This window comes from Trichosurus vulpecula, chromosome 6 (genome assembly GCF_011100635.1).
Source record: "Trichosurus vulpecula isolate mTriVul1 chromosome 6, mTriVul1.pri, whole genome shotgun sequence".
Taxonomy (NCBI): domain Eukaryota; kingdom Metazoa; phylum Chordata; class Mammalia; order Diprotodontia; family Phalangeridae; genus Trichosurus; species Trichosurus vulpecula.
This window is the reverse complement of record NC_050578.1, coordinates 207,894,709-207,908,055: the sequence shown is the minus strand read 5'-3', so window position 1 is coordinate 207,908,055 and position 13,347 is coordinate 207,894,709. Positions and strand designations below refer to the sequence as shown.

The 13,347-nt window shown below is 41.4% G+C and overlaps 1 protein-coding gene across 1 annotated transcript; it reads left to right on the top strand.

Annotated features, from left to right (window-relative positions):
* The first annotated feature begins 2,331 nt into the window (after positions 1 to 2,331).
* Positions 2,332 to 3,954, top strand: LOC118854145 (40S ribosomal protein S2-like). Its single transcript, XM_036764482.1, has 2 exons — positions 2,332 to 2,969; positions 3,692 to 3,954. Exons 1-2 carry the CDS (start codon positions 2,332 to 2,334, stop codon positions 3,924 to 3,926), a joined length of 873 nt encoding a protein of 290 aa, XP_036620377.1. The 3' UTR covers positions 3,927 to 3,954.
* The last annotated feature ends 9,393 nt before the right edge of the window (positions 3,955 to 13,347 follow it).

The following is a 13,347-nucleotide window of genomic DNA, read 5'->3' as shown; positions in this document are numbered from 1 at the left end:
CATAGATGGGCTTCTCTCTGTGGGTCCTCTGCTGCTCCCTAATTTTGCTCTTTCAGACCTTGCTCCAGGGGCTGGCTATCTTACTCTTTTGTAATTAAACCCCAAGACCATAGCCAGTTTACCAGTTGGTAGAAGATCTCAGACTTAGGCTAAATCTCTCCTTTGAATTCCCTTGTGTCTCTCTGAGCCACCACTCTGTGACTCCAAGTCCTTATTTGACTTTGAGTTAGGAAATTCCTTTTTACTCATTTCTACTCCTATCAAGCCAGTTACAATCCTTTGCCACTTCACTTTTGTTCTAGTTCCTCAATAGTAACAAAAACCCACTTACCCTACTGAAGAAAAATCAGATTATTTACTTTTTTTTTCATTTTGAATGAATGGATTAGCCAATTCCTTGTACATAAAAGAAGAGATTGTGTGGGTGGGGGGGCCTACCTGGGGGATATCTTGATTTTCTCACCTGTCACCATTGTAGCTTTGACAGAGAAGGGGATAAAGCCAATGTAAGTCTGGGGTAGGTGGAGAATCACTGAACAACCAGTGCTTCCATCCATCCCATATATGATGAGGAAGTGCTCTGGACAGATATATACAACTAACATTCAGAACTTAAATATCCTTAAGAAGTCCAAAGGATGTGGCACTATAAGTGAATAGCCAGACAGAAATAGGGTGTTTCAGTGAGGGAAGAAGGGAGGGTTCAGCAAATTTAGGCTCTCTCTCTATCTCTTGGTATTCTCTCTCTGTCTGTTTCTGTGTCTTGCTATCCCTTTGTTTCTCTGTGCTTCTATCTCAGTGTCTCTCTATGTCTCTGTCTCTTTCTTTGTCCCTGTCTTTCTCAGCCTCTCTCCCTCCCCATTCACTTCCAAATATACAAAACTTGCTTTCAGGAAAGGATCTAATCATTTCATTCATATCAAATTCTTTGTGGATGAGTTAAGATTATGTAGGAAGAGGGAATGATTTTCATTTTAATAGAGGAACAAGTCCTAAGCCAAAGGATAGAAGAAAGGATAAAGGGAGGGAATGGCCAGTAATTTAATTGTATGGGGAACTTATGGATAAGGAAATTCCTTCTAATGGTGAAGGTCTACAGCTTCTCTGCAATTTAGAGCTTTAGAGATTTACATAAAATACTCAAAGATTAAGTGACTTGCTGCCATTATGTATCAGAGGTGAGACATGAACCCAAGTCTTCCTGGTAGAAGGCTGGTCCTCTATACAATATGCTGTACCTGCCTCTTAAGCCAAACTAATGAATTGTTAAACAATGGAATTTTGGGAGGGGCAGAGCAAAGGTGGCAGCCAGAAAGCAGAGACTTGCCTAGGGCTCTCCCCCAGGACCCTCCAAACACCTATAAAAAAATGGCTCTGAACAAATTCTAGAACTGCAGAACCCATGGAATAGTGGAGGGAAGCAGGGCTCCAGCCCAGAACAACCTGGATGGACCCTGGGTAAGGTCTATGACACAGAGCTAGGAGGAGAGTGGAGCAGAGCCCAGCGTGGGCCGCACCTGGACCAACCAGACCGGGAGCCAGGTGGAACAGGCCCTAGCACCCTGAATCAGTGAGCTGTGGGTGATACCAGAATTCTCAACCCACAAATACCAAAAACAATAGAGAAGGTTAGTGGGAAAAGCTGCTGGGTAAGAGTGAAAGGAGTTCACGTTTGGCCACCACCCTGGGGGCAGCAGGGGTGGTGCAGCTACAGAACTACAGCTGCCATTGCTTCCGGCCCCAGGCCCACCTGGGGGGAGGAATTAAGTGGCAGATCAGAGCAAGAGTGAAGACCCTGCTCAGATCTGAGTTACGGTCCGGGTTGGCGGTTCTTGGGGGTGAGGAGCGCTGGTGTGGCAGAGCTTGCCGTGCAGAAATAACTCTGAAAACAACAGCGCAGCCCCTCAAGCTTGGGACAAAGTACTCTATACTCTATATGCAATCACACCCCAACAAAAAATTCAAGGGTCAGGTACTTGGCTGGGAACATGGCCAGGCAGCGAAAGGGAACTCAGATTTAGACTCAGACTTTGGAATCTTTCTTTGGGGACAAAGAAGACCAAAACATACAGCCAGAAGAAGTCAACGAGTCAAAGAGCCTACATCAAAAGCCTCCAAGAAAAACATGAACTGGTCTCAGGACATGGAAGAGCTCAAAAAGGAGTTGGAAAAGCAAGTTAGAGAAGTAGAGGAAAAATTGGGAAGAGAAATGAGAAGGATGCGAGAAAACCATGAAAAACAAGTCAATGACTTGCTAAAGGAGACCCCAAAAATACTGAAGAAAATAACACCTTAAAAAATAGACTAGCTTCTACTTCTAGTGAACACCAAATGGCGGACGACGCTGGTGCTGCAGGAGGTGCGGGAGGCCCCGGGGGCCCCGGAGTCGGAGGTTGGGGTGGCTTCTGCGGTGGCTTCGGCAGTGGGGGCCGAGGCCGGGGCCGCGGAGCCCGGGGAGGAAAGGCTGAAGACAAGAAGTGGGTTCCTGTCACCAAGCTGGGCCGCCTAGTCAAGGACATGAAGATCAAGTCTTTGGAAGAGATCTATCTTTTCTCACTCCTGATCAAGGAGTCTGAGATCATAGATTTCTTCCTGAGATCTTCATTGAAGGATGAGGTTCTGAAGATCATGCCTGTTCAGAAACAAACTAGAGCTGGACAACGTACTAGGTTCAAGGCTTTTGTGGCCATCGGTGACTACAATGGCCATGTTGGTCTGGGTGTCAAGTGCTCCAAGGAAGTGGCCACAGCTATTCGTGGTGCTATCATTCTGGCCAAGCTGTCCATTGTTCCTGTGAGACGTGGCTACTGGGGGAATAAGATTGGCAAGCCTCACACAGTGCCCTGCAAGGTCACTGGGCGATGTGGATCGGTTCTGGTGCGCCTGATCCCCGCTCCTAGAGGTACTGGCATTGTCTCAGCTCCTGTGCCTAAGAAACTCCTGATGATGGCTGGAATTGATGACTGCTTGTATCAGGAGGGCCGAGTTTATAATCTCAAAGAGGATCATAAACATGTCTGAAAGGTTCGGAACCGCCGGATATAAGAAACTCTCAAAGTAGAAGGCAGAAGAATCAAAACATTTATTTAGGCTCCACAGTAACCAACCCATGAACCAGAAGCCCCATTTTGATATGTTGATCATAATCTTCCAGGCCCAATAAGTACGCCTTGAAAGAGTAACCAGGAGGCTACAGAGAAACATGATTGCGTAAAGCAAAATCATGTTTCCCCCTTTTATGGTAATAAGATTACCCACTGGACTGAAGTCTTTGTTCAGCTTCCTCCCGTAGGTCAGCTCTGCTACTGGCAGCTCCTGCCTCAGCTGTGTCTGTGTCTGTAACTGAAGCTGCAACTGTAACTGACGATGTAACGGTCGCTGTAACTGACGATGTAACTGTCGCTGGCTCAAACTGGAAAAGGAAAAGAAGATCTTCAAGCTGTCCTCTCCCCTCTTATAGGGTTTTTGACATCATCAAGCTCCGCCCGAATGACCAGGGCCGATTGGTTCCTGAGTTGGCCCCTCCCCCTAGGGTAGAGGTTAACACCTCCCCTCAGCCAGCCCCATGACTCATCACACAGGAAGTTGTCTGCTTCCCGGCATGCTCCCCGGGCCTCCTGCCCCGGAAGAGCAAGCCCCAGCGTCCAGGGAAGCTCAATGAGGTAAGCTGAGTCATTCAAAGAAAACAAAGGCCATTCTGGTTACACTGCTATACTTCTGCAAGAGGCTGTACTGCCACTCTGGGCAACTTTGCTAAAGCTACCTTTGATGCCATCTCCAAAACATACAGCTATCTAACCCCAGACCTGTGGAAGGAGACTGTGTTCACTAAGTCTCCCTATCAGGAATTCACTGACCATCTTGTGAAGACTCACACTCGAGTGTCTGTCCAGAGGACCCAGGCAGCTGCTGTGGCAACCACATAGATGTTTTTAATAAACAAATTGAACTATGCCTGCTAAAAAAAATAGACTAACTCAAATGGCAAAAGATCTCCAAAAAACCAATGAGGAGAAGAATGCCTTGAAAGGCAGAATTAGCCAAATGGAAAAGTGGTCCAAAAGTCCACTGAAGAAAATACTACCTTAAAAATTAGATTGGAGCAAGTGGAAGCTAGCGACATTAGAAGAAATCAAGATATTATAAAACAGAACCAAAGAAATGAAAAAATGGAGGACGATGTAAAATACCTCATTGGAAAAACCACTGACCTGGAAAATAGATCCAGGAGAGATAATTTAAAAATTATTGGACTACCTGAAAGCCATGATCAAAAAAAGAACCTAGATATCATCTTTCAAGAAATTATCAAGGAGAACTGCCCTGATATTCTAGAGCCAGAGGGTAAAATAGAAATGAAAAGAATCCACCGATTGCCTCCTGAAAAAGATCCCCAAAAGAAAATTCCTAGGAATACTGTCACCAAATTCCAGAGCTCCCAGATCAAGGAGAAAATACTGCAAGCAGCCAGAAAGAAACAATTCGAGTACTATGGAAACATAATCAAGATAACACAAGATCTAGCAGCTTCTACATTAAGGGATCGAAGGGCTTGGAATATGATATTCCAGACGTCAGTGGAGCTAGGATTAAAACAATGAATCACCTACCCAGCAAAACTGAGTATCATGCTCCAAGGCAAAATATGGATTTTCAATAAAATAGAGACTTTCAAGCTTTCTCAGTGAAAAGACCAGAGCTGAATAGAAAATTTGACTTTCAAACACAAGAATGAAGAGAAGCATGAAAAGGTAAACAAGAAAGAGAAATCATAAGGGAATTACTGAAGTTGAACTGTTTTGTTTACATTCGTACATGGAAAGATGATGTGTATAATTCATGAGACCTCAGTATTAGGGTAGCTGAAGGGAATACACACACACACACACACACACACACACATACACACACACACACAGAACACAGGGTGAGTTGAATATGAAGGGGTGATACCTAAAAAAAAATCAAATTAAAGGATGAGAGAGGAATATATTGAGAGAGGGAGAAAGGGAGAGATAGAATGGGGTAAATCACCTCACATAAAAGTGGCAAGAAAAAGCCTGTTGGAAGGGAAGAGGGGGCAGGTGAGGGGGAATGAGTGAATCTTGCTCTCATCAGATTTGACCTGAGGAGGGAATAACATACACACTCAGTTGGGTATCTTACCCCACAGGAAAGAAGGAGGAAGGAGATAAGAAAGGGGGGATGATAAAAGGAAGGGCAGATAGGGGTAGGAGGTAATCAAAAGCAAACACTTTCAAAGAGGGACAGGGTCAAGGGAGAAAATTGAATAAAGGGGGATAGGATAGGAAGGATCAAAATATGGTTAGTCTTTCACAACATGAGTATTGTGGAAGGGTTTTACATAATGATACACATGTGGCCTATGTTGAATTGCTTGCCTTCTTGAGAAGGGTGGGTGGGGAGGGAAGAGGGGAGAGAATTTGGAACTCAAAGTTTTAAATGCAGATGTTAAAAAAAGTTTTGCATGCAACTAGGAAATAAGATATACAGGCAATGGGGCATAGAAATCTATCTTGCCCTACCAGAAAGTAAGGGAAAAGGGGATGGGGGGAGTAGGGTGACAGAAGGGAGGGCTGACTGGGGAACAGCACAATCTAAATACATGCCATCTTGGAGTGGGGGAAGGGGAGAAATGGGGAGAAATTTTGTAATTCAAACTCTTGTGAAATTCAGTGCTGAAAACTAAAAATATTAAATAAATAGAACAGAAACAATGGAATTTAGGGCACCAACAACCTATCTGAAGGGGAGACATGGTGGTTTAGTGAAAAGGGAACTATATCTGGGAGTCAGAAGAGCTGAGTTCAAGTTCCCACCACATAGTTTATTAGGTATGTGAACAAGTCAAATGGGTTCAAATCTGGCTTCAGAAAGATTAGCTGTATGAACCTGGGCAAATCACTTAACCACTTTTTGCCTCAGTTTCCTCATTTGTAAAATAAGGATAATAATAGTACCTAGGGTTGTTGTAAGGATCAAATGAGATATTTGTAAAGCACTTTGTAAAGCTTAAAGTGCTATAGAAATGTTAGCCATTGTCATTGTTGTTGTCATCACTACAGTTTTGAGTCCCAGAATGCTCTCTCATAAAACAGAATAATAATACTAGCTTTACGTGCTTCATATGGTTGTTGTGAGAGAAATATATCATTACAGAAATGTGAGCTCATAGATTAAGGGGTCTCCAGCAACCTGCAAACCTCAGATTTGTTGGTCACGTACCTCTAGCAACAGGCAATCTTACTTAATATTTTATTTTTTCCCAATTACAGGTAAAAACAATTTTAACATTCTTTTTTTTCTTCAAAATTCAAGTTCTAAATTCTCTCCCTTTTCCCCTCTCCCTCCTTATTTAGAAGGCAAGCAATTTAACATAGGTTATACATGTGTCATCATGCAAAACACATTTCCGTGTACGTCATTCTGTGAAAGAAAACACAGACGAAAAAATCCCCAAGAAAAATAAAGAAAAAGTATCTTTCATCTGCATTCAGGTTCTAGTAGTTCTTTCTCTGGAGATGGACAGCATATTTCACTCTTAGTCCTACAGAATTGTCTTGAATCATTGTATTGATGAGAATAGCTATGGTATTCATAGTAGATCATCATACAAAATTGCTTTTCCTGTGTACAATGTTCTGGTTCTGCTCACTTCACTTTGCATAAATTCATGTAAATCTTTCCATGTTTTTTTTTTTTCTGAGAGCATCCTGCTCATCATTTTTAAAGCACAACAGTATTCCATCACATTTATATACAACAACTTTTTCAGTCATTCCCCAATTGATGAACATCCCTTCAATTTCGAATTCTTTGCCACCAATAAAGGAGATGCTATAAATATTTTGTACACATAGGTCCTTTTCCTTTTTGTTTTTTATCTCTTTAGGGATATAGACCTAGTAGTGGTATTGCTTGGTCAAAGGGTATATGCATAGTTTTATAGCCCTTTGGACATAGTTCTAACTCCTCTCCAGAATGGTTGAATCAGTATACAACTTCATCAATAATACCTTAGTGTTTTGGTTTTCCCTATCCCCTCCAACATTTGCCATTTTCCTTTTCTGTCATATTAGCCAATCTTACAAGTGTAAGGTACTAGCTCAGAGATGTCTTAATTTTCATTTCTTTTGTCAATAGTGATTTAGAGCATTTCTTCATATAACTATGGATAGCTTTGGTTACTTTGTCTGAAAACTGCCTGTTCCTATCCTTTGACCATTTATCAATTGAGGAATGGCTCTTATTTCTATAAATTTCACTCAGTTTTCTACATGTTTGAGAAGTGAAGTCTTTATCAGGGAAACTCACTGTAAATTTTCTTTCACAGTAACGATTACCAACTATGTATTTCCCTCCATCCTATTTTCCCCCACTTATCCTACTCTCTCTCTCCTTTTACACTATCCATTCCCCAAAGCGTTTTGCTTCTGACTTTTACCTCCCCCAAACTTCTCCCTTTTCTATTGGCTCTCCCCTCCCTTTCTCTAATCCCCTTTCCTTCCTACTTTTCTCTATGGCAAGATAGATTTCTACACCCAATTGAATGTGTTTATTATTCCCTCTTTGAGCCAATTATGATGACAGTAAGGTTCATGTGCTCCCCTCCCCACTTCCCACATTTTCCCCTCCACTACAAAATCTCTTTCAGGACTTAAGTCAGATAATTTATGTCATTCTACCTCTCCCTTTCCCCTTCTCCTATTGCATTCTTCTTTCTCATCCCTTATTTTTTTTTAGATAATCATAACACCACATTCAACTCACACCTCTGCTTTCTGTCTGTGTACTTTGGTTTTGTTTTATTGTTTCCTGATTTCTCATAGTCATTCATTTTCACTTGCCCAATTCTAACTTTTAAGGAATTATTTACTTTAGTGAGCTTTTGTACCTCCTTTTCCATTTGGCCAATTCTACTTTATAAAGAGTTCTTCTCTTCAGTGACATTTTGTGTATCTTTTTTTTCCATTTGGCCAATTCTGCTTTTCAAGACATTCTTCTTTTCACTGGATTTGTGTGCCTCTTTTACCATTTGGCCTAGTCTGTTTTTTAAGGTGTTATTTTCTTCAGTATTTTTTGTTCCTCCTTTACCAAGCTGTTGACTCTTTTTGTCATGATTTTCTTGCATCACCCTCATTTCTCTTCCCAATTTTTCCTCTGCCTCTTACTTAATTTTTAAAATCCTTTTTGAGCTCTTCCATGGCCTGAAACCAATTAATATTTTTCTTTGAGGCTCTGGATGCAGGAATTTTAACTTTGTTTTCTTCTTCTGAGTGTGTGTTTTGATCTTCCTTGTCACCATAGTAACTTTCTACAGTCATATTTTTTTCTGTTGTTTGCCCATCTTCCTAGACTATTTCTTGACTTTTAACTCTATGCTAAAATGGGGCTCTGCTTCTCAAGTGGAAGAGGCACTCTCCCAAGCTTCAGGTTTTTTGTGCAGCTGTTTTCAGAGGTAATTCTGGGGACCTGTAAGTTTTTGGCTCTTCCAAGGTAGTATGATCTAGGAAAGGGTTTGTTTACTATTCTACTGTACTGTGCACTCACTGGTTTGTGAGAGACCGCAAAAACTTTTTTCAAACCTGGAACTGTGACCGGGGTCTCTCCCATGCAGCTGCAAGTTCTGGCATGCTAGTGCTCCTGCTTGCACTGGGACTGAGGCCTAGGACTGTGACCCAGATCCAAATATAGGCAGTGCAACAGCGTCCTTCCTCTGGTGCCATCAAAGAGACCCCTGTAAATCATCTTCTGACCCATTGTTTGATCCTCTTATTATCTGTGGGCTGAGAGATCTGGAAACTGCTACTGCTGCCACTGATTCAGTCACGCTGAAGTCTGTTCCTAGTTTGCTGGAGCTGCATCTGCACTGGCACAGCCTGTGCTGGACTATGTTCCTTTCTCACCCTGGTGCAATGGAACTTTCCTGCCAACCTCCTAGGTTGTCTTCGGCTGGAAAATTGTTCCATTCCAGTTTTTATGGGTTCTACCACTCTATAATTTGTTTAGAGTCATTCTTTAAATGTATTGGGAGGAGTTTGGGGGAGACCTCACGCCTTTACTCCACCATCTTGGCCCCCCAGCAGTGGGCAATTTTACAAGCCAGCTTCACTCATAGGCTCCAAGATGGAAGGAATCTCAGAGGCTATCCAGTCCAACTCACTCATTTTACAAATAAAAAACCTGAGGCCCATGGAGGCTAAATGACTTGTCCAAGGTCACAAAGGCAGTAAGCACCATCTGCATAATTTGAACTTCAATCTTCCAACTCTGGAACCAGGGTTCTTTCCATTTCACTGTGCTGCAGAGCTGGAATTATCATTAAAAATCATCAAGTATAACGTCCCATTTTCCGAATGAGGAAACTGAAGTTCAGAGATGATTATTGTTGTTGTTATTCCTATTATTATTAATACACTTTAAGGTTTGCAAAATATTTTACAAATATTATCTCATTTTATCCTCACAACAATCCCAAGAGGTAGATTCTATTACTATCCTCATTTTACACATGAGGAAACTGAGGCAGGAAAACATTAAGTGACTTGCCCAGGGTCATGGAGCTACTATCTGAGACTGGATTTGAACTCAGGTCTCCTTGACTTCAGGTTTAGCTCTCTCTCTCTACTAGAGACACCTAGCTGCCAAGTTATTTGCGGTAAGTGTCAGAGATAAGAATTTATCTCAAATCCTCAGGCTACAAATCCAGTGGGATTTTAACCATGCTCTTCTCTTTCTAGCAAGTCCTGGAACATATGTTAAATCTTTCCAAATCCCAAAGAAACTCCATTAAATCCATGATTTGCCTGTTCCCTGAAAATAGTTGCTTTCAATCCCCTGCTGAAGGACGTAGAACGAAATGTCTATTGTCCACACACCATGTACTTAATGCCCATCAGGGAATCCGCAAATGCTTGACAAGCCAGCATTACTCAATTTCATCCAACAAGAAAATTGAGGGAACAAGCTATTCAGTGTCTTGGCTGCCAGTACCTGCTATGCACAATGACAGTGATGGACTCGAAGGCTCCTAGTGCTCATCAGCATCAAGAATTATTTCTTATTTTGTTGACTTTCTCCCCCCTCATAGTAACACTTAGTATTGGTAAAAGTAGATCACTTGAGAGGAAACAGAACAAGACCTGGACAGTATTTAGTAAGCCTGTTCAATGATTTTATTATTGAAAATGACAGATGACTATTATTTTGCTGGACAGGAAGAAAACAGTGACTCAATAAAGTGTCTATTTAATACCTCCTTTGTGTAAGGTCTTGGTATACAGTGCTATGGAGAATATATATGAATAAGGCATAGTCCTTGACCTTGGAGGGCTTATAGTTTATTTGGAGATGAAAGGCTTGATTGAAAGGAGTCCCAAAATCTACCCTACCCTTTGTGTCAGTGACCTTATCATGGGTTTTATTATCTCAATATAGATGATTCCCAGACATAACAATATCAATAAGATACCAATGTCAAATGTGTCTTATTCATAGATATAGACATTGACATAGATATAGGCATCGATGTCTATATCGACATAGATGAGGCAGCTAAGTGGCTCAGTGGATAGAGCAGTGGGCCTAAAACCAGGAAGACCTAAGTTCAAATACAGCCTCACACTCACTAGCTGTGTTACCCTGGGCAAGTCACCTCATTTCTGTTTGCCTTAATCCACTAAAGAAGAAAATGGCAAACTACTTCAGTGTCTGCCAAGAAAATCCCATATGAGGTGATGAGTCAGACATAACTGAACAACAACATAGATGTAGATATCCATTATCATTCCTCTCAAACTCCCCCTTTCAAATTTCAATATTATTATTGAGAGCATTATTATCCTCCCAGGTACCCAGGTATGCAGCCTCAATATTATATTCATGATTCTCACTCACCTTACATATCTACTCTGTTGTCCATCTTGTCATTTCTACTCTCATATCTCTTGTACACGACCACTTCTTTCGACATGCAAAATCTCCACTCTAATTCAGGTCCTCCTTACTTCTGACCTGCACAATTGCAATAATATTCGAACTGACCTCCTTTCCTTATGCCTCTCAATTCTAATCCATCCTTCACTCAGCTGCCAATGTGATTTTTTTTAAAGCATAGCAGCTGTTCAATGAGCTCTGGAGTCTCCCAATTACCTCCAGGACAAAATATAAGGTTCCCAGTTTAATATTTAAAGCTTCATGATCTAGCTTCTTCCTATCTTTCCATACTTTTTGCATTTTACTCTCCTCTATGCATTCCGTGACCCAGAATTGTTGGCCTACTTGAAGTTCCTCAAACATGACACTCTCTCTCCTATCTTCCTGCTTTTTCACTGGTCTTCCATGCCTGAAATCTCTGTTCCTTCACTCCCTAGCTCTTAGTTTTTTTCTTCCTCCCTTCAAGACTCCCCTCAAATCCTACCTTCTGCAGGAGGACATTTTCCTGCTCCCCTCCCCCAGCTGCTAGTAGCTTCTCATCTTATCTTCCCTTCCTTTTACTTTGTAGATAGCTTACAAGTAAGTACTTAGTTATTTATACATTATCTCTCTTATTAGAGTATAAGCTCTTTTAGGGCAGGAACTGGTTTTTCTACTTCTTTTTATCTCTAATACTTAGTAAAGTGTCTGGTTTGATAAATGCTTGTTGATTGACTGATAAGGAGGAAGCATATTATTAAATACTAAATTGTGTGGTAGATGTTAGCGCCATAGGATTTCAGAAAAGATCTTGAAGAGATCAATACGGCTAGAATAATAACAGCACATATATATATATATATATATATATATATATATATATGTATGTATGTATGTATATGTATATATAGCGCTTTAATTTTTGTAAAGCATTTTTAGCAACAACCCTGTGAATCTGACTGTGAAGGTTTTATTATTTATCCCTCATTGAGACTCTTCAGAAGTTCAGGCTCACAACAGTCATGAAGCTGTTCAAGAGGAGACAGGTAACAAGACCCCTATATGGGCTTAGGACTGGGCTTCCATTTTCCTTGCTGCCTTTCCTTGGAGTGGAAGCTTCCTGGTTGCTCTGCTAGACATGGGCATCAAAAGGAGGCTGTGATGGCACTGAAAAGGGAAGCCCTGAATGCTTGGGCACAGGTTAATTACAGAGAGACCCAAAGAGAGGAAGAAACTTGTCCACAGTAGCATCTGCAGCACCCCTCTTATCTACTGGTCCTTAGAAAAGCTGCCTCGGGTTCAAAGTCTTCTATCAGTCAGCTAAAAACCATGGCCATGATCTCTCCTCATCCTTGTGCTTAATTTTAAGATAGTTAATCAAAAAACATAGCAAATAAAATGACAAGTAAAGAGCTACTACCACCCCTAGGAACATTTGGGGTACACTCTCCCACAGGTCAGCACACTACCAATGGACAAGAACATATGCACAGAGAATGTGTTAGACCAGGGAATAAGGGGGGAACACCTGTAAGGAATATGTGTGTGTGTGGCCAATGCAGTCAACAAGCACTTAGTACTGACGTGTGCTAGGAATAGTGACAGGGATTGATTGAGGATACAAAGACAAAATTCAATTATCTCTATAACTAGGGAATTTGTATTTGGGGTGGGGGAGATGTCTACAGATATAAGTATGTACAAAATAGATCAAAAGTTAAAAAAATGGGGGGGAGGGGAAGCACTTGTGTCACTAGGACGAATCACATTTCTTTCCTTACAGGGCTGCTGCTATCTTGCAGTGATGCCATCATTCTCCTATGCTGGGTTTTACATCTATGTTCTCTGCCAGACTTTTTGTTATTTATTCTAGGGAGCCCCGATAGTGTCATAGGACCCAAGTTTCTCTCTAGCACCATCTCTAGGCTTCGGCTCTTTAGAACAACACACTAGTTCAGCTCCCACCTATTAGGATTCAGTGACTAGAAAGACTTCCATTTCCCCAGTGAAGGGCAGGCTGACAGATCTGAATCCATAGCTGAAACTATAAGCTACCACACCAAGCTAAAAGCAGCCAAGATAACCCAACCAGAGTTCACTGGTGCTAAGATTAAGTCTATTCTTTTGATTGCCTGGGACTGGGATTGTTTTGAAGTCTGTAGTACCAAAAACTACCTGGCTATGGGTTAGAAATTACTGGTAATTTCCACTAAGTTTTTTTGTGGGATATTGTGCTTAGAAACCCCAAAGCCGTCTCCACCAAAAAAAAAAGCAACTCAAAACAAAACAACAACCCTGGAGTTGGGTAGTACCTGGTGCTATGAAGCCCACTTCACTCCCAAGTATTAGGCAAAAAAAAAGTAAGAACAATGGCTATTAAGTGTATATATATTTTTTCTTCCTGTACAAAGT